This window comes from Cheilinus undulatus, linkage group 22, assembly GCF_018320785.1.
Source record: "Cheilinus undulatus linkage group 22, ASM1832078v1, whole genome shotgun sequence".
Lineage (NCBI taxonomy): Eukaryota > Metazoa > Chordata > Actinopteri > Labriformes > Labridae > Cheilinus > Cheilinus undulatus.
Window position 1 is genome coordinate 25,902,878 of NC_054886.1, and position 18,436 is coordinate 25,921,313.

The 18,436-nt window shown below is 40.0% G+C and overlaps 1 protein-coding gene across 3 annotated transcripts; it reads left to right on the forward strand.

The window, feature by feature from the left end:
• The first annotated feature begins 111 nt into the window (after positions 1 to 111).
• Positions 112 to 18,310, forward strand: si:cabz01101003.1 (ubiquitin carboxyl-terminal hydrolase CYLD). 3 transcript variants are annotated; one of them, XM_041779768.1, is made up of 17 exons: positions 118 to 178; positions 264 to 626; positions 2,973 to 3,090; positions 3,338 to 3,495; positions 5,191 to 5,700; positions 5,839 to 5,944; positions 8,321 to 8,778; positions 9,887 to 10,052; positions 10,137 to 10,278; positions 10,721 to 10,843; positions 11,054 to 11,145; positions 11,247 to 11,310; positions 13,412 to 13,616; positions 13,704 to 13,812; positions 13,918 to 14,036; positions 16,695 to 16,902; positions 16,982 to 18,310. In XM_041779768.1, exons 2-17 carry the CDS (start codon positions 456 to 458, stop codon positions 17,164 to 17,166), a joined length of 2,934 nt encoding a protein of 977 aa, XP_041635702.1. In that variant the 5' UTR covers positions 118 to 178; positions 264 to 455; the 3' UTR covers positions 17,167 to 18,310. The 3 variants fall into 3 exon arrangements, with proteins under 3 accessions (XP_041635701.1, XP_041635702.1, XP_041635703.1); XM_041779767.1 differs by having other exon boundaries at positions 112 to 626; XM_041779769.1 differs by lacking the exon at positions 264 to 626 and having other exon boundaries at positions 130 to 178.
• The last annotated feature ends 126 nt before the right edge of the window (positions 18,311 to 18,436 follow it).

Sequence of the window (18,436 nt, forward strand, 5' to 3'; positions counted from 1 at the left end):
TAATTCCCACATGCGCTCTGATTGGCTGGAATCGCTCCCCTGCCAAACTTTCCTCACTTGCTATTGGCTCCCGCTGATGTCAGTCACTGCGCTTCCTGCTCCGCGGTGAGGTTTGTTATTGAAGCGTAGCTTCTTTAAACGCGAAGGGAAACGTTGACGGTGTGAGTTGATGTAGTTGGTGAGTATTTGTTTGATAAACGCCTACAGAGGCTAAGCTCGTTGGTCGTTAGCATGGCAGCAGTGTTCTTGTGCGGTTTTTACAGATGTCCTTCCGTTTGAATATGAATGAAGAAAGTTTCTCGACCGTCGCTACCTGGAGTTACCTTTACGTAAGGTGGACGGGCACTCTTCGGTCCCTCCTGTCGCGTGTTTTTGATTAATTTCATCACTTAATTTGACGGAAATGATGTTGTGTATCCCTCCGTGAACAAGCAACATAAAAAGTACGACTAAAGATGTCAGGGGCTCATGAGCAAAGCAGGAAGCGGCGCCCCCCCAAAACGTTTTTGATCGCGACCGACCTGAAGCTGCAGGACGAGCTGGACGGTACCATTCGGCTTCAGCGGGGGTTCATCTGCCATGAGCAGGATTCAGGCAAGAGCAGAAGCGACTTCCTTTGGGTCAAGGTATTGATGCATTTTTTTTCCCAACACAAGGAGACAGTAAACCTGACTGTGTCATAATTGTCAGAATTAAGGGATTATTTAAAGCTCCTGTTACTAGCCTATTTTTTTCTACCCCTGTGGACATAATACTTGTCGTCTATTTTGTGGATTTACAAAATAAGTTTTAATTCAACAAAAAGTTGAATCCTTCTGTTTTCAATTGTATCACATACTGAGAATCTTTTCAGTGGAAAGTGTCTGAGAAGGCTGTTGTGAATAGCTTGGAGTCAAAGTTGGATGCCTACCACATGGCAGCACTATAACGCATCAACAAAAACAATAAAGTAACAATTTATATTTTTACCATTAGTCTTGTTGTTTGTAGGTAATAAAGATGCTTTAGTATTAATTTCTGTCTCCTTCATAAAGGCTTAATTCTCACTTACAGCTTTAAAAGCTTTAAAAATTCCTTATTATAATAATCAAACATACTTTTTGCCTTTTAGAGTAAACTCAATGTAAAAATATGTCGCTTTTCTTTTGTGTTGTATAATTTACTTGTATTTATTATCTATGCACTCATTACTTGCAAATTGATTGCATTACAGTGGGTTTGGTAGAATTATAATGGGTAATTTAACCCATCATTTTGCATTTAGTTTATCAAAAAAGGGAATTTTAAGATAATTTAATCTACATCAAACATTAATTTAACTTCTGAGACCTGAGCTTTTGTTTGAAATATATTTTTTTATTTTCTCATACTTATTTAGGATCATTAGGATCTTACAAGTTTAAAAGCTCAGCCTTTTCTTTGAGCAGGAATTAAGTTTGACCAAAAATAATGTCTACAAACCTCTTGAAGGTCCTGCTTCTGCAAAAAAATACAGCACTGGATCGGCTTTAGAGCAGATGTTTTAGCTTTTCGTTGGCCAGGTGGTCAGCCGTTGGAGGTCTTCAGTCAGTAAGAAGGGGTGTCAGTCATTGAGAGAGGGATGGAGGTATGTAGATGATACTTTACAAAAAAATAAATCATAAAGCCTAATAAAAAATTGAGAAAAATCCATGTAAATTCCTGAAACTTTTCAAGCAAATTCCCCCCAAATTCAAGGCAAATTCGCCCTAAAATTTCTGATCAGATTCTCCCAAATTTTACAAATACATTCCCCAAATTTTCAGTAAAATACACTTCCAAAAAAATGCCAGAAAAATTAAAATAATTGCCTGAAATTTTCCTTTCAAAAACAATGAAAAATGTTCCCAAAATATCAAAGAAGTTACCTGAAATTTCTGTGAAAATTCTGAGCTTTTTAAGGATATTTTACTTTTTTTTTTAATCATAAAGCCTAATTAAAATTTTTAAAAATCCATTTAAATTACTGAAACTTTTCAAGCAAATTCCCCCCCAAATTCAATGTAAATTCACCCTAAAATTTCTTATCAAATTCCCCCAAATTTTACAAATACATTCCACAAACTTTCATAAAAATACAATTCCAAAAAATGCCACAGACATTCAAAAAATTTCCTGAAATCTTCCTTTTAAAAAATCCATGAAAAATGTTCCCAAAATATCAAAGAAGTTACCTGAAAATTCTGAACTTTTTTAAGGATACTTTACAATATTATTTATCATAAAGGCTTTAAAAAATGTCTTATCAAATCCCCCCCAAATTTTACAAATTCATTCCACAAACTTCCATAAAAATACACTTCCAAAAAGTGCCAGAAACATAAAAAAGTTGCCCAAAATTACAAAAAAAAAAAATATAACTTGCCAAATGAATTGATTTCCCTAATATCCTTGGAAATGGCAGACATTTCAAATCAACTTGCCCTCAAATTTACTCACTAAAATATTCAAACATATCCTTTACATTTCTGTGTAAATACTTGAAAATTTTCAAGCTAATTTCCCCAAATATCCAAATAAATCCTATAAAATTTCCATGTAAATTCCCCCCAAAATTCGTTGCCAATTTTCTCAACATTTCCGACAATTTCAACTTGAATGGGACATTCTGGACAATTATCTCAAAATTATAGTCGCAGAAATTATGTCTGTTTTGAAAAAATGCCAAAATGTAATTTCCTCATGTGTACATGCAAGGTTTTAGAAGGTTCAAATAAAATTCCATATAAAAAGGATTGTTTATTTACATGCCATGCAACTTTGAACAGTGTGAAATCCATAAAAACAGTGATTGAATTTTGACCAGAAAAATAAATACATAAATGTTTAGAGCCACTGAACAATCTTTCTATGAATTAAATTAAAAGAGTATGTAGTTCCCACTTTTTTCAGTGCCTTTTTGACCATGTAGTCCTTGTGAATTTCCCCTAATATCATTTTATTTTTACCCACAGGTGTTGGACAACAATGCTATGGTAAAACTAGAGAGGAAGTTCCTGTATGAAGTACCGACAACCTTCTATGGTGTGCTGGAGCCTGTAACTGATCCTGAAGCCCGCCTCAAACTTCTGAGTAAGACACTGAAAAGCGTCAGAGAGATACAAACAGTCCATTTTAACATAGGACCAGTAGTGGGTGAGGATGAGTACAGAGTAGAATGAAAGCAACCATGATTATTCTGGCCATGATTATAACTGGTGGCGATGATAAAGACTGGAACATTTGTGACACATTCACGAGTGATATCGAAACCAGAAGTAATACTTAAGCCTCCCCCTTGCTGGAAGTTTCCATCATGTCGTTGTTTTTGTTTCTTCAGACAATCCAGGGAAGCTGCAGCAGTTGCTTTCTTTGCCTCTCGATGCCCCGCTGTGGGTTGTAATAGGCCAGCAGGATGAGCTGGCTGAGGCAGAGCTGAAATACATCGGGTCGCCGTCCAGAGGAAGCAGCACTGTGCTGTTTGGAGTTCAGCTGAAGGTAAATATTAATCAGAGACACGAGTAAAGCCTTTGTAGCCTCCCACGTAAGTATAAGGATTGGAAGAAAACCTGAGCCAAATAAACTTTTTAAATGTAACCAGTTATCATCTTGTAGGAACAGGTTTAGTAACTTTTAGATAACCAGATATTGATCGGTGGGAACAAATCATGATCATGTTCTTGTGTGGAAAAGTTATCAGTAGTTTAGTCAGAGCATGTGAAGAAGTTTTGGCCTTTTCAAGCACTAGTTTTTAAGTTATTGACGTGGTATGGTTATTTTGTGATGGCAAGTAAATCTGTTGTGGGAATAAGTTATTAGCATGTCGGAGTATGTAAATGTGCTGGATAAGCAAGTTTTTTATTTTGAAAAGTTATTTACTTGTAGGAGCAAGTTTTCATAAGGCCTTTATAGACCAAACAACATTCAGCATTGGAGGTGGCTATGATGGCCATGTGGTCGGGTCAAGGTCACCCATAAGGGGGTTTATTTTTAGTCTGACATATAACGACTCATGTTGGAGCAACAAAACATGATTTTTTTTTTTAACAACAAATGTATCTTTTTATTGGTAATGTTAACAATGTGGATGATCAGGCTGCAGTAAACCGTTTGGAAAGTAATATTAGACTTCATAGCACGAACATCAGGATACCAAAAATAATACAGAAAAACTGAGACAACTTTAATGGGAAATAACTACTTAATCAGAAAAAAAGTAATTAAAAAAAAGGTGTTAAGTCTCAAAAATGTCCAATGACCAGCCTAAATGGATATAAACTGGCAAAAAGAAGTGGGAAATTGAGTGAAAAGTGACTTGAATGGGCAAAAACTAATAAAAATGGCATATAAATGCCCCAAAAAATGTGGCTAAAATGGGCACGAAGTGGCAAAACATTGGGAAAATGGTCCAAAAGTGACAGAAGAGTGGCAATAAAGGGTGTAGAAAATAGACATTAAAAGTGACTAACAATGGTGAAAAAAAGCCAATATGGATATGAAGTGGCAAACAAGGAAAATGGTAAAACCTCAAATATTGGGTGAAAGTGGCTAAACAAAATAATGGACAAAAAATGGCCACAATGGGTGAAAAGCAACAGAAATGGGATATAAATGCCAGGAAAATGTGGCAAAAATTGGCTTGAAGTGGCAAAACATTGGAAAAAATTGTGGAAAAGTGGCAAAAGAGTGGCCATAAAGGGTGTAAAACATCAACATGGATAAAAAGGGGCTAACAATGGCGATAAACAGCCAATATGGGTAAAAACTGGCAGAATAATGGGCAAAAGGTGGCAACAATGGGTGAAAAGCAACAGAAAAGGGTTGAGAAGTAGCAAAAATGGGATATAAATGGGATATAAATGCCAAAACGATGTGGCAAAAAATGTGCATGAAGTTGCACAACATTTGAAAAATTGGTCAAAAAAGTGGCTTACATGGGTTTAAAATTGCAGAAGAGGAGCAATAAAGGTTGTAAAACATCAAAAATGGAGCAAAAGTGGCTAAAAGGGAGAAAAATAGCCAAAATTTGTTAGAAATGGCAGAAGAGAAAATATTTCTAACATCAGAACCCAGCAAGGGTTTGACTCACTTTTAAGCTCCAAATGAGCTAAAGCTGAAACAAGTTAATTAAATTTTTTTTATTTTGTATGAACCATTGAATTAAGTTTTTTGTAATTATCTATGCATCTTCAGGGTTCAGCAGTCGGTAAAGGAGCGAGTAACGGTACCTTCAGAGGTCACCGTCTCTTCAGCTGTCCTGAAGCCTGCGGCCTCCTCGTCCCCATCAGCCACATCAGACTCCGCCGCTGGTCTCGTGGCAGCGGCTCTGATGAAAGACCGCGTGAGCGAGACCATCACCAACACCGTACAAGCAACAATCACTCCAGCAACGGGCAACATATCAACAACAACAACCACCCAAACCACCACCACCAGCAGCAGCAGCACAGTCGCCACATCAGTTTCCACCAGCACCGTCCCAGCAGCCCCACGCAGCCGCACAGTCTCGGTATCCTGCCTCGGACCACAGACTCGGCGCCCGCAGCTCAAAACCAGATCAGAGCTTCTTCTTCACCTCCACCTTTCCATATCGGCCAGCGTGTGTCTTTCCCACTGGAGGACAACGTGTACAGCGGGGAGGTGCGATTCTGTGGCCTCCTGCCAGGACGGTCCTCATCGGGGTCGTACGTCGGAGTCCTTCTGGTCAGTGTAACAAAAACATGAAGATGTCCAATCAAGTTTTAATTATTCAGTGTTATTCCTTAGTCCTCGTTTAGTTAGACTCTTTCTGCATGTGTAGCTGTCTTTTCTGCAGCTTCATGTTTTAATTTGGTGTCACAGGACCATCCTGTTGGTAACTGGGACGGGCTTCATAGGACAGAGAAGCTCTGCCATATTCCTTCTCCTGAGTATGGAATCCTACTGCCAGCCTCCAAGATCTCCCCAGGTAACCTCTCTCTCTAAAAACACACAGCTAATCAGAGACATATATAATCAGGGCCTTTGGATGATATGTCAAGGCTGGACTCAAGCCTCGCCTAGTTATTTTAGAATATATGTTAACGATTAATAAAAGGGCAAGATGACTCATATTGTAATTATTTCTGTTTAGATGGGTGTAGATGTCTCCCACTGAAAAAATATAAACCTAACACATCAGGCCCTGCCACATCTTCCTAGAGCACTATCAGATTCAGAACATGTGCAGGGGAAGAACATATGTTGTAATAAACTCCCTATAGCTATTAAAACAACTCCAGAAAACTACTGAGACTGAAAAAAATCTCAGCCATTATTAGCAAATATGATGCATGTTTAAACACACATTTATCAGTCCATTCTTCAGGAAATCTGCTGTTTTCTGGGGCAACTTTCAGTTTCAGGCATTGTGGGAGTGCAATTTTCCCACTTGGGTTTTTCCACTTATAATTACATAGCGTGTAAACCCAGTGACAGACAACCTGACAGCCACAGAAATATTCAACTAAAATATCTCAATCGCCCCTTGTGGCCGGCTGCAATACAGGGACTGATCTCACTGTTAGAGCCTGAAAATTACGCACATTTGAAAGAAAGTGCCTGTTTAGGAAAAAGCTGGCCCTTGTATGAATGTAGTCAATGACCTTTGGTCTAGCAGATCAGAGAGGCCCAGAATCCAAGGTGCTTGAAGTCAAGTGTTTTCAGTTTCCACAGTCAGCGATGGTTTGAGGTGCCATGTCATCTGCTGCTGTTGGTCTACTGGTCTTTATCAAGTCTAGAGTCAACCCTGTCACCAGTCTACCAGGAGATTTAAGAGCACTTCATGGTTTCACCTGCTGGGAAGCTTTCTGGAGACACTGATTTCCTTGTCCAGCAGGACTTGGCACCTGCCCACATTGAAGTCAAAACTACCAGAAACTGGATTTCTGACCATGGTGTTACTGTGTTTGATTGGCCAGCCAACTGGTCTAACCTGAACCCTGTAGAAAATCTCCTGGCTATTGTCAAGAGGAAGATGAGGGACACCAGACTCAACAATATAAGTGAGCTGAAGACTATCAGAGCAATCTGGGCTTCACAACACCCCAGCAGTGCCACGGGCTGATCGCCTGCATGCCACGTTGCATTGTTTCGGTAATTCTTGCAAAAGGAGCTCCAACCAAGTCCTGAGTGCATAAAAGAGCATCCTTTTCCAGGAGGTTGACATTTGTATATTATAAAGCCTTTTTTTGAATAATGTTTTGAGGTTTTTTTATATTTTGAGATAGTGAATGTATGATTTTTGTTAGCTGTAAGCTGTAATCATCAAGATTTCAACAAAAAAAATTCTTTAAATATTTATCTTTGTATGATATGAGTCTGAAATATTTGAAAGTTTCACTGCTTGAATTAAATCACAGGGAAAAAAATGAACTTTTTCTAATATTTTAATTTTTTGAGATGCGCCCGTAAACATAAGCATGGTCTCATTTTTCTGTCCAGCCTCCCTCTCCATGATGGGAGTTTTGTCTCTGTTCTTTTGGCTACTAAATGGCTCTTCATTTTGGACCATTTTACTGTCTTTTATATCTTTACACAACAAAAACAGAAAAAAGAACCGTCTCGTCGACAGGAAGCTGCTCTCAGAACCCAAACACAAACAACACGTGACTCCCTTGTATCTCATCATTTTGACTTGTCATTTTGACTTCACCCCATGGATTTCTATGCTAACTAGTATATCATCCTTCCCTTTAAAAGCATCTTTATGACAGTCTGATGAAGAAAAGCTGTTCAAGAGACACTGCTAGCCTTATAGCTTGTGGCTAACTCAGCTCCATTCATTCCTTTGGACAGCAGCTTCACTGCACACGACACACAGAGATACCAAGCCACAGAAGAGATGTTTGGGCTGTTGTTTGCATAAGAAACAGGCGAGTGAAATCTGATATCAGGTCGTCACTAAGGGCATATTGTTAATGCAGTGTGGGGGCCCATGCACAAAAGTGCGCTCATTCAAATGCAAGAAACGCATCATTAATGAGATATGTAAACAGGGCGATGCACGTGCCCAGAACTATGAGAGAGAAGTAGGCCATTGGAATTGGACCAGTGGGATTTGTTTCTATTTTTTTCACTTTTACCTGTCAAAACGTTTTCAGATAGAGGTTTTAATGATGTTTTCAAAGTTTAAAAAAGGCTCACACTAATGCCAAAAATGACAAAACAAACAGATCAAATGTATGTTGGAGATATTAATACATAGTCGTAATAGAAGCTGTATAAATGTTGTAATAGACTGATTCAGTTGTGTAGATATTTTAAATCCCAACAAATCAACACCAAATTTTCTCTACTCTTTCAGAGTCTAAGTCTCACCGTCACAACCTCCTTCAACTCCCCAAATCCATCCTGAAACCCTCCCTGCCTCCCGTCCCTAAATCCATCCCTTCTTCCCCACCCGCCTCTGCCCCTAAAGTCGCCCTGATGCCCCCGACCAAACAAACAGTCAAACCTCCACCTCTGCCTCCACCTAAACCCCTCCAAAAACAACTACCCCCTCCCCCTGTCCCACCTCCAAAACCCATCAGCCCCACGTCACCAACAGGAACCAACTTGCTGCAGCAAACCAACGGTGAATACGGCCCTCCATCCCCGCAGAGGACGCCGGATAGCACTGACGGGGAGGGCGGAGAGGCGGGGCAGGAGGGCGAGCTGGAGGTGGGTTCGATGGTGGAGGTGAACGACCCACCTCTCTTTGGAGTGATTCGCTGGATTGGACGGATTAATGGGATTACAGAGCCGGTGGCGGGGATTGAACTGGTAAGAAGATGCTTGTTGTTCAAGTTTTATTTGTTACATATTTAGTTGTTTAACTGAATTCTTCAAACTCTACAAAATATAGTTAAAAAAGATGCCACATTATTTATTTATGGCTAATGTTTGTCAATAGGGCCGATGTTAAACCCAGAACGCCTCTGTGTTTGGCACTATTTTGCAAAGTGACGTCCAGTTATGTGTTCTTCCGCCCCATCATCTCCTGATCAGCTGCTTGAGTCTGCAAGCTTCGACAGGGTCAACAACAAAAAAAACCCACACTAAATCCAGTTGTTTCAGCTCAGTTTTCCACTTGAACAGCTGACACAATGTTTTCATAAAGTAAACCTATCATTCCGACTGTTCGTCTAATTATTAGCCAGAATAAAGCACTGGCCATAAACGTACGTGGACGGCAAATTTCCATTTTCCAAGTTATGTCTGGAAAGTTGAAGAAAGTCCGTGAAACACCTGCATTAATAAGACGGGGAACTCTGGATGGGGAGTGATGCAGGCTGCAGGCGTCTGTGAGAAGGGTCAGAAATGTCCTGAAGAAGAGTTGTAAAGTCCCACTTGTGACACACTTACACCACCAGGTAATTCGGGATCTCTCTTGTAAACTGCCCCACTAAAGTTTCTCTCCTCTCTCGGTCTTCCTGCTGAATCCTCATCTGTAGAAGTTCCTTTGTGTGCTCCAGCTGATTAGCATGTAGCCGAAAGTTCATAGCGGACATTTGAGCCAACATTTTTTTGGCCCATTTTTTTTCCTAAAACTCACTAAATCACACAGAGAAACTGTACATCTGTAGCACTGTACAGCCTAGCTTCTTTAAGTGTGTCCTGTATGAAGGGGCAGTGCTCACTGAAATCTCTGGAGGCTAGGGCCTCTACTTTTCCCTGCTCTTTATACAACCCAACTTCAAGAATACTAGAATATCCCTTTAATGCAGCAAAAGCACAACCACTGGCCTGTATTTTCAATTGACTCTCAACTGTGCATTTTTTTATTAGAAGGACGAAGTCCAGTCAAATATCCTACCTGAGCTATAACTGTAGCTCAGCTTTTAAAGGTACAGGCCGTGTCTTTAAATGAACAGTTCCTCTTGTATTTCAGGACCAGGAGCTCTCTGCAGGAACAGACGGCAGTTACCTCGGCGAACGTCACTTCCGTTGTCCGGCGAACAAGGGTCTGTTTGTGAAGCTCCGCAATTGTAGGCGGGACTCCAGGTTTCCCGCCCCTGAGGCGCCTGTCAATCAAGTGGAGCGGTGCAACTCAATAGGTAGGAAGAATGGTTGTAATCTCCCTTTAGCTAATGTATTGTAAGGTTTTATAAAGCAACCCTCTGTTCTTGTGGGGCTAACAGCGTTTGCTGACTGGGGCAGCGAGCGCGTCGAGGATCACACTCCTCCTCTGGACGGGGAAGAGGCCAGAGATCTGTACGAGGGCTGGAAGAGAGGCATCCAGGGTCACCTCAACTCCTGTTACCTGGATGCTACGCTGTTCAGGTAAAACTTTGATGCTTTCTACAGATACAGTGCCTATTCAAAGTATTTAACCCTTTGGATGCTTTCTCCTTCATTGATTTTATAAATCAATCACGATCAGTATAATTTGGCTATGAAATAAGTGATTGCATAATGTTTGGTGGACACCAAACTCTACACATCACCACAAACACACCATCCCCACTGTGAAGCACAGAAGTGGCAGCATCATGCTGTGGGGATGCTTCTCAGAATGTGGAAAAATATAGGAAAATCCAAATAATCTTGACTGTAATGGCTTTATCAAATCAATAAAAGGGTTAAAACATGCAAGTGGAATACTTTTTATAGGCACTGTAACAAAAAAAATGTTCTAGTTCCCCAGAAACATACAACTTTATTAGGCTTATCAGTTTCATATTTAAGTGCTGCTGCTTATCATGTGTCCTTTGTGTGTCTATAGTCTGTTCTCCTGCTGCAGCTCGGCAGACTGGCTGCTGTTTTGGCCTTCTTACCCTGAAACAGACCAGAACTCTGTCCAGGCTCAGGATCTGCTGCGATGTGAAGTTGTCAACCCCCTAAGAAGGTTTGTAAACCTTCACTCCTTGATAAAACACAGCCTCAGCCTTATTATACTGCCTTAACTTCAGCTTTTTAATGCAAGTCTTCTTGTTTTGAACTGTTTTCAGGGTCTGAGTACTTGTCTTCCTCTTTAGGCATGTTATTAGAGCCATAGTTTCCTTTATTTAAAGTATAATAGTGATAAATATCCTGCATATGTGTGTGTGTTTCTCAGGTATGGCTACGTGTGTGCCAGTAAGACAATGGCCTTAAGACGACTGCTGGAGGCTGAGAACAGCGACAAAGGCTTCACCAGCCAGGAAAAAGGTGAGCGTTTAAGTTTGCTTCACTCTCTCAGCATTATCAGGCATTTGTTTGTGAGATATGACGGAGGAATGTCGCCATGCTGCTGTTTCTCTGTCCGCCAGATCCTGAAGAGTTCCTCAACAAGCTTTTCCAGCTCCTACGTGTCGAGCCGCTCCTCAAGATCAGGTAACATCCTCATTGTTTTCACACGCTCAAAGTGGGACAGTCAGACCATAAGCACATCATTTCGTATGTTAATTGTTGAACCAGATTCACTGACACACATACCAGTATGGTTTTTAATTTATCGAGGGTTGAAAAGTCCCTGACACCAGTGAGAGTTCACTTCAGTTTAGCTTATATTGGGTATTTCCTGATGATGCTGCTATGATTTGAATCTGATGTAGATTTGATGAAAATAACACACTGACATTTAGTGCTCCTGCTCAGAGAAAATGGAGATCACACCACAGATGTGTGAAAGAGCCCGGATATCTAAATGTCTGACAGTTTTAGCAGTTAAATCTTAAGATCTGTATTTGAACAAATTAAAGGTACAAAACAGATGGTGTGTTGTTGGCAGGCTTCTAACATGGGGAATCAAAGAAATATACAATGTTATGTCTAGACAGGGCGGCCTGCAGAATTGGCTAGGCCCCTGAAAAACCCAGAGACCTTGCCCTCCCCATCAGTGATTCAATGATAGCATGAATGCATGTGGATCATTAGCATTGGTGCTAGCGTACTGGCTAACAGTTTCCTCATTTTAAAGTGGAAAAGTTTTTCAAACTATTACTGGGTTCTGAGTTTGGAATTATATTTTTTGGTACAGCTTTTAAACTGCTTTTCAACTTAAATTCTGCAAAGTTTTGCTCCTGCTTTTTACCACTTTTAACCTGTTTTTGCGGTTTTATGCCCTTTCATGCCACTATTGCCTCTCTGAAACTTTTTTAACTGCATTTTACCCATTTTTGACACCCTTTTTCCACCTTTTTACCACTTTAAACACTTTTTTTGTGTTTTTAAGCCCTTTTTTACACCTTTTAGCCCATTTTTGCCCTTTGCTGCCCTTTTATGATACTTGATTGCCTTTCTTAACCCATTTTTGTCACTGTTTTACCAATTTTTGCCACTTCAAACCAATTTTTGCAGCCCCCCCCTTTTGCCACTTTGCTACCATTTTGCCTCTTCATGTACATTTTTGCCCCTATTTTGCAATTTTTTACCACTGTTTTTCCACCATTTAACCACCCTAAACACATTTTTTGTGTTTTCTGCCCTCGTTTTGCATCTTTTCTCACTTTTGCTGTTTGCTGCCCTTTTGTGATACTTTTGACCTATTTTAACTCATTTTTGCAAGTGTTATTCCACATTCTTACCACTTTAAGCCAATTTTTGCCATTTTCCTCCTTTGTTTTTGCACCTTTCAAACCATTTTGGGTGTTTGCTGCCCTTTTTATGAAACTTTATTGCCTATTTTAACCATTTTTTGTCACTGTTTTGCCAATTCTTGCCACTTTAAACCATTTTTGCCATTTCCCCCCGTTTTTGCCACTATTTTGCCAACTTCTGTGCATTTTTGCCACTGTTTTCCCATTTTTTGCCTCTGCTTTACCACTTTTAACCCATTTTTGCAGCTTTTTACAAATTTTTGCTGCTCTTTTTGTCCATCTTTGTCACTTATCTACCACTTGCCACTTCTTTTCTTTAATCTAGTTTTTGCTACTTTTGCATATTTGTGATGGTTTAGCCAATTTCAACCCATTTCTTAGTCCATTTTTTTTCCACCTTTTACCCCTTTTTGCCATTTGTTTGCTAATTTGGACCCATTTTTGCCATTTTTTCCTCAACTTTTTGCCTCTTTTCACAATTATGTAAATATTCTCCATTGAAGTTGTGTCCGTTTTTTCTGCTTTATGTTCTGGCATCCTGACATTTGTGCACATCATGGCAAAGTCTGACGTTACTTTCCACATGGTTTAGTTCAAAATGCCCATCCACATTGTTAACATGACCAACAGAAAGGTAATTCTGTTTCATGAAAAGCATTTACATTTGAATAAAAAAGCTTTATTTGCACTACAGCATACATAAATGAGGGATTTTTTTTCTTTGAAAGAGTGGTTATTATTCAGGTAAAAAATAAAATGTGAATATCACAGTTTAACTCTATAGAGGACCATGGTTTAGCTGACCTCCATAGTCTATGACTTCATTTTTAAATACCTCCCTCATAAAATTATCAACACAGACTCCGCATTTCTATTCTATTTCTGTCCACTTTCAGGTCAATGACCCAGCAGCCTCAGGAGTGCCACCTCTACCAGCTCTTCCCACCAACACTTCCCTCTTCCCCCACCTCCCCCTTACCCCTCTCCCCCATTCACTCACCCCTCCCTATTTCCTCCCCTTCATCTGGTCGCATTCGCGTCGCCACCGTCCAGGCACTGCTGGAGTCCTCTTTTCTCCATGCTGGCCTCAAGTTTGTCGAGGTAACAAAAGCAAAGTCCAGTTTTTCCAGCCAAGATACTTCAGGTTAAAGCATCATGAACTATCATGTGTATTTATTGCTCCAACAGGCTCCGTCCTGCCTGCTTCTGCTCATGCCAAGGTTTGGAAAAGACTTCAAGATGTTTGACGCCATCCTACCCACTCAGAGTCTGGACATCACTGACCTGCTGGACGACAGTAAGACAAACTTGAAGACGACATTTGCATTTTAGAGCCGATTAAGTTGATTTTTGTAATATGCATACTTGATATAGAGCATGTTTTTGTCTCTTGTTTCTCTAGCTCTGAGACAGTGCAGTATCTGCCAGGCTTTAGCTGAGTGGGAGTGTCTCCAGTGTTATGAAGATCCTGATATAACTCCTGGTCATCTCAAGCAATACTGCCACACATGCAACACACAGGTACCAAGATGTGAATTACTCTGAGATGGTAGGCTGAAATTCCTGATTTTTATGTTTCACATGTCTGTAGCATGGGATATACGAACATCTATGTGGGCAAAGTCCCATAGATGAGAAATCTATGGGGTGTTGCCCACATCCTGCACCAGTGGAGGGGTGCATTCTGCACCCAGCCCTCTGACGTACCTTTGCCAAAAATCAGACAAATCGCATTAAAGAATTACAAAAGTTGCTCTTATTGTTAGCCTTACAGAATAATCTCCAAATTCTAAACACACAAACTTTGAGTGCAGGCACCCTAATACAGGGGTGTCCAAACTATGGCCTGGGGGCCAAACGCGGCCCACAGTCCATTTTTGATTGGCCCTCAGCAAATTCTAAACATTAAATGAAATATGGCCCACATTTGAACATGAAGCTTGTGCTCGACTGTGTAGAACTTCAGTGGCAGTGCTGCCATGTTAATTCTGTAAACAAACATTTTGACAAGAAGAATTTATTGATTGTGATGAAATGTAGACGGTGCTGTAAATGGAAAACATACTGGCAACCAAAATAATAACAATGTTTTGATTTATAATGCCCTGATGAATTACAAAGGCTAATCGCAGTACTGATGGTGTTTAAGGGGCAGAACCAGTAATAGACAGGGCCGACCAGGCCCCCTAAAATCTGATTTGCCTCCCTAAAATCCTTAAAATGATGCCTTGTCAGCCATTAACTAGCCATTAAAGCATACCTAATTATTTAGCATATCTTAACCATCATAAGACTAGTTTTTACTAACTGTACTATCCTCAAGGTGAGGCATATGAAAGTGGACCCACCATCCTTATATATATTTTCATATGTGGCCAACCAAAGTTTGGACACCCCTTCCCTGATAACACCGTAAGTATGATAGACCAGGCCCATCACCAGCCTAATGAAAGGGGGGTTCCTGAAGTTTGTAAGCTGTTGGAAAATTTCAAGTATCAGTTGGCAGAATATATGATAAATTAGGGGTTTTGAGAAATGTGTCATCTGTGATGTATTGATATCAGTATTGTGTCTATGCATGATTGGCTACAAGAGTAATATTTATGGTAAATAGTAGAGGGCCCAGAATAGATCCTTGAGGAACATCACAGAAAAGAGAAGTAAACAAAAAGGAGAACCTCAACTTCATGGACTTTAATAAGAGTGGGGGCTAATTTTTGAGGATCAAAATGAAGAATTAAGACCCCCTAAGCAACTAGAAATTGGATAGATTTTGAATCACACTCTAATGATATGTGAGGGGTTGTTTTTTTTACATCCATGCCAATAATATTTCTCCTGCTTGTGCTTTGGATGTCAAGTTTAAAGTTGGACTCTAAGTGAATCAAATAGAAAATACATATGAGCAGGTCAAAGAGAGATCTGCCACTTTTATCTTTCTAAAAGTCTGCTGTCCTTTACTTCAGACCCAAACAAAAATAAACTTCCATTTTTTTTTTTCCATTTTCGCCCCTTTTTTGTTTTCAATTTATTTTGAGCTTCATTCAGTCAAATTCTAATTCACCAGTGAAGGACTTCCAGATTCATTTTGTCATAGGACACAATGTTGAAATCTTTATTAAAGACTCAGTGCTGCTCTACTCTACAGTATATGACCTCTTCAGAAGTGGCCTTACTTTTGGAGCTGCCCTCAAGTGGCCATGGATGGAACTGCAGTTTTACATCGCCTTGGGGGTTATATGTAAAGTCAGTGCTGTATCATGATTATTTGTCACATTAGAAAAAAGGAAAGGTTGAACTGGTTTAATTGATCTTAAGCGTCGTACATGAAACTTCAGCATTGGTTTAGTTTCACATCCATCATGGATAGACCAGGCTGATGTGTGCCTTCAGCTTCTGCTTTGTGTACTAAAATCAGGCCCAGGTAAAAGTCAGGAAACTAGATTTGTGCCCACATATCAATATCCAGGGACTAAGAAACAGTGTGGATCTCTGTTGAGCCCAAATATCCCTGATTTAAGCAGATATTAGTCTGGTTTTCTCCCGTTCACCCACTCCTCACAGAGACTTCCATGTTTTGCAGCCCAGAACCGAGCAGTCATGTCGTGCTGACATGACGTCAGTGCAATCCCTTATTGTTGTAATAATAATAGTAATAACTTTATTTGTATAGCACTTTTAAAAACATGGGTTTACAAAGTGCTTCGACATGTGCAGAAGCAAACTGAAGAACAAAGCAACAAACCCAAAGAAAAGACAAGAAGACAGAAACGTGACTCAGACAACATCAGCAGAATCCAAACACTTAAAGAATCTAACCAAAAATATGGTCGAGATAATATTTCAACATCAAAATACATCAAAACCCATACGTCATGTGATGCCATGCAAACTAAGACATCACAGACATCAATTGGGGTGCAGACATCAAACCATACTACACTAAGACATCATGGACATCATCAGGATGCAGGCAAGACACTGACATCAAGTACCATAAAACCAATAGGACCCCAGGCAATGCACCAAGCTGAACCGGACTTCTCGGTGGAAATGACCTGTAAATGTATACTGCCAGACAGATGGCCAAATACCAGTATTAACTGTTTTAAACAAATTAATGAAAATCATGGAGATTTCACACTCTCCATTCTCTATTAACTGTCCATCCATCTTCAGGTCCACAGTCACAAGAAGCGAGCGTCCCACAGACCTGTGAAGGTCTCCATCCCTGAAGGATCATGGACCGGCCCTCTGCACTGCACCCGACAGCGGATGTCCCTCTTCGCCGTGACGTGCATCGAGACGAGCCACTACGTCAGCTTTGTCAAACACGGCCCGCTCCACACGGACTGGCTGTTCTTCGACAGCATGGCCGACCGAGAAGGTGAGAGACACACTGATGAAGATTTCTGTTTCTGGATTAACCTCTACTCCCGTGCTCATGTGTGTGTGATCTCACACAGGTGGAGAGAACGGCTTCAACATCCCTCAGGTGAGGGCGTGTCCAGAGGTGGGACGCTTCCTCAGCCTATCAGAGGAGGAGCTGAGTAGAGTGGATACAGCGTCCCTACAAGAGTCGGCCCGGCGCCTTCTCTGTGATTCTTATATGTGTCTGTACCACAGCCCGGAGCTCAGCCTGTACAAGTGATTGAAACGCAACAAGGAAAACCCTTTTTGATCAAATTTCACTGATAGGAAACATTTATTAAAAAAAACAGCATGGTGCTCTAGTCTGTCTTCCCTGGAAAAACCAAGCTCTATAATGTTGTGAAATTGGACTGGATTGTTTAGCAGAATGATCAATTTTCATCCATATCACTAAAAAATAATTGACATGTTTTGTCATAAGCAGAGCAATGATCAAATATTACAAATAATGTATTTGCTAAGCAAACCCTCAACTTACTTCATATGCAAAGCTGATGAGCCTTAAGGGAGCATGTGCAGTTCTTTAATGGTTAATGTCACATTTTATGCACACTCAGGGCAGTGGAAATGCAGGATATTATGAAATTTTGGCATCAGTATATGGTTGTTGGATGAGTTAAAATAATGCAATACTATCCAAGACTGTATATATTCAATGAAATGGATCATTATCCACAACTGCTAATTTATATTAGATCTGTGCTAATGCTAATTTATCCCAGAGTATATAATCATGCTTTCACTGCAAAGCAGGATTTGTGGTTGGTGATGGAGTATCTGGGTTAACTCTGGGTTTTCAGCACTTCTTACCAAGCTACATAGTCATGGTTTCTTCTGCTGTGAACCTAAAAATTCCCTGTGATCAGACTCCAGATCACGGTCTTCCCTGGTAAATCGTGAACCCCGTGTGTAGTCCTGAAGTAGAATCAAAAAACCTACATCTTTACATTTGTTCCCAAGCAACACTTCAACAGCAGGGACAAAATGTTACTCAGAAATATTAGTAAAATTTGATTATTACTGTCTACATGACACACCAGCTCATTCCTCTGCAGTTAGACCAGCTATTTCTTATAAACAAGCAGCCTGAAGTTGGTGATGGTTATACTGGTAAAACTGAAGGACTCAGGAACCTGTACTGTTTACATGTAATGTCCATGTGCCTTGTTAATGTTCAGAAAATGTACAGAAAAATGTAATATATATAAAACAAACCTTAAGTTTGCACTCCTTGATTTTATATCTGTACTATATATGATATAATCAGCTTAAACTGACTAAAAATGCACACATGAAAATGTACATATTGTTGAAGGTTGTTATAGATGAGCACAATTATGCAATAATAAATGCTTTGATCACTCTTCTTGTTTTTTTATTTGTTAAAATGAACTCTTAAAGCTGCTCCTGTCCATTTGCATGTTTGATTTCAAGTTTTTACAAAAGTTAAAGCTGTGGAGTCAGTGTAGTGAATCTCAATGTTTGACATT

What these genes read in the sequence shown, in the direction of transcription:
- si:cabz01101003.1 (XM_041779767.1), top strand. Translation starts at nt 456, where the DNA reads ATGTCAGGGGCTCATGAGCAAAGCAGGAAGCGGCGCCCCCCCAAAACG. An exon ending in CGGTGGCGGGGATTGAACTG is followed by an intron (nt 8,779 to 9,886) that starts GTAAGAAGATGC and finishes CTTGTATTTCAG; the next exon opens with GACCAGGAGCTCTCTGCAGG. An exon ending in CTGGCCTCAAGTTTGTCGAG is followed by an intron (nt 13,617 to 13,703) that starts GTAACAAAAGCA and finishes TTGCTCCAACAG; the next exon opens with GCTCCGTCCTGCCTGCTTCT.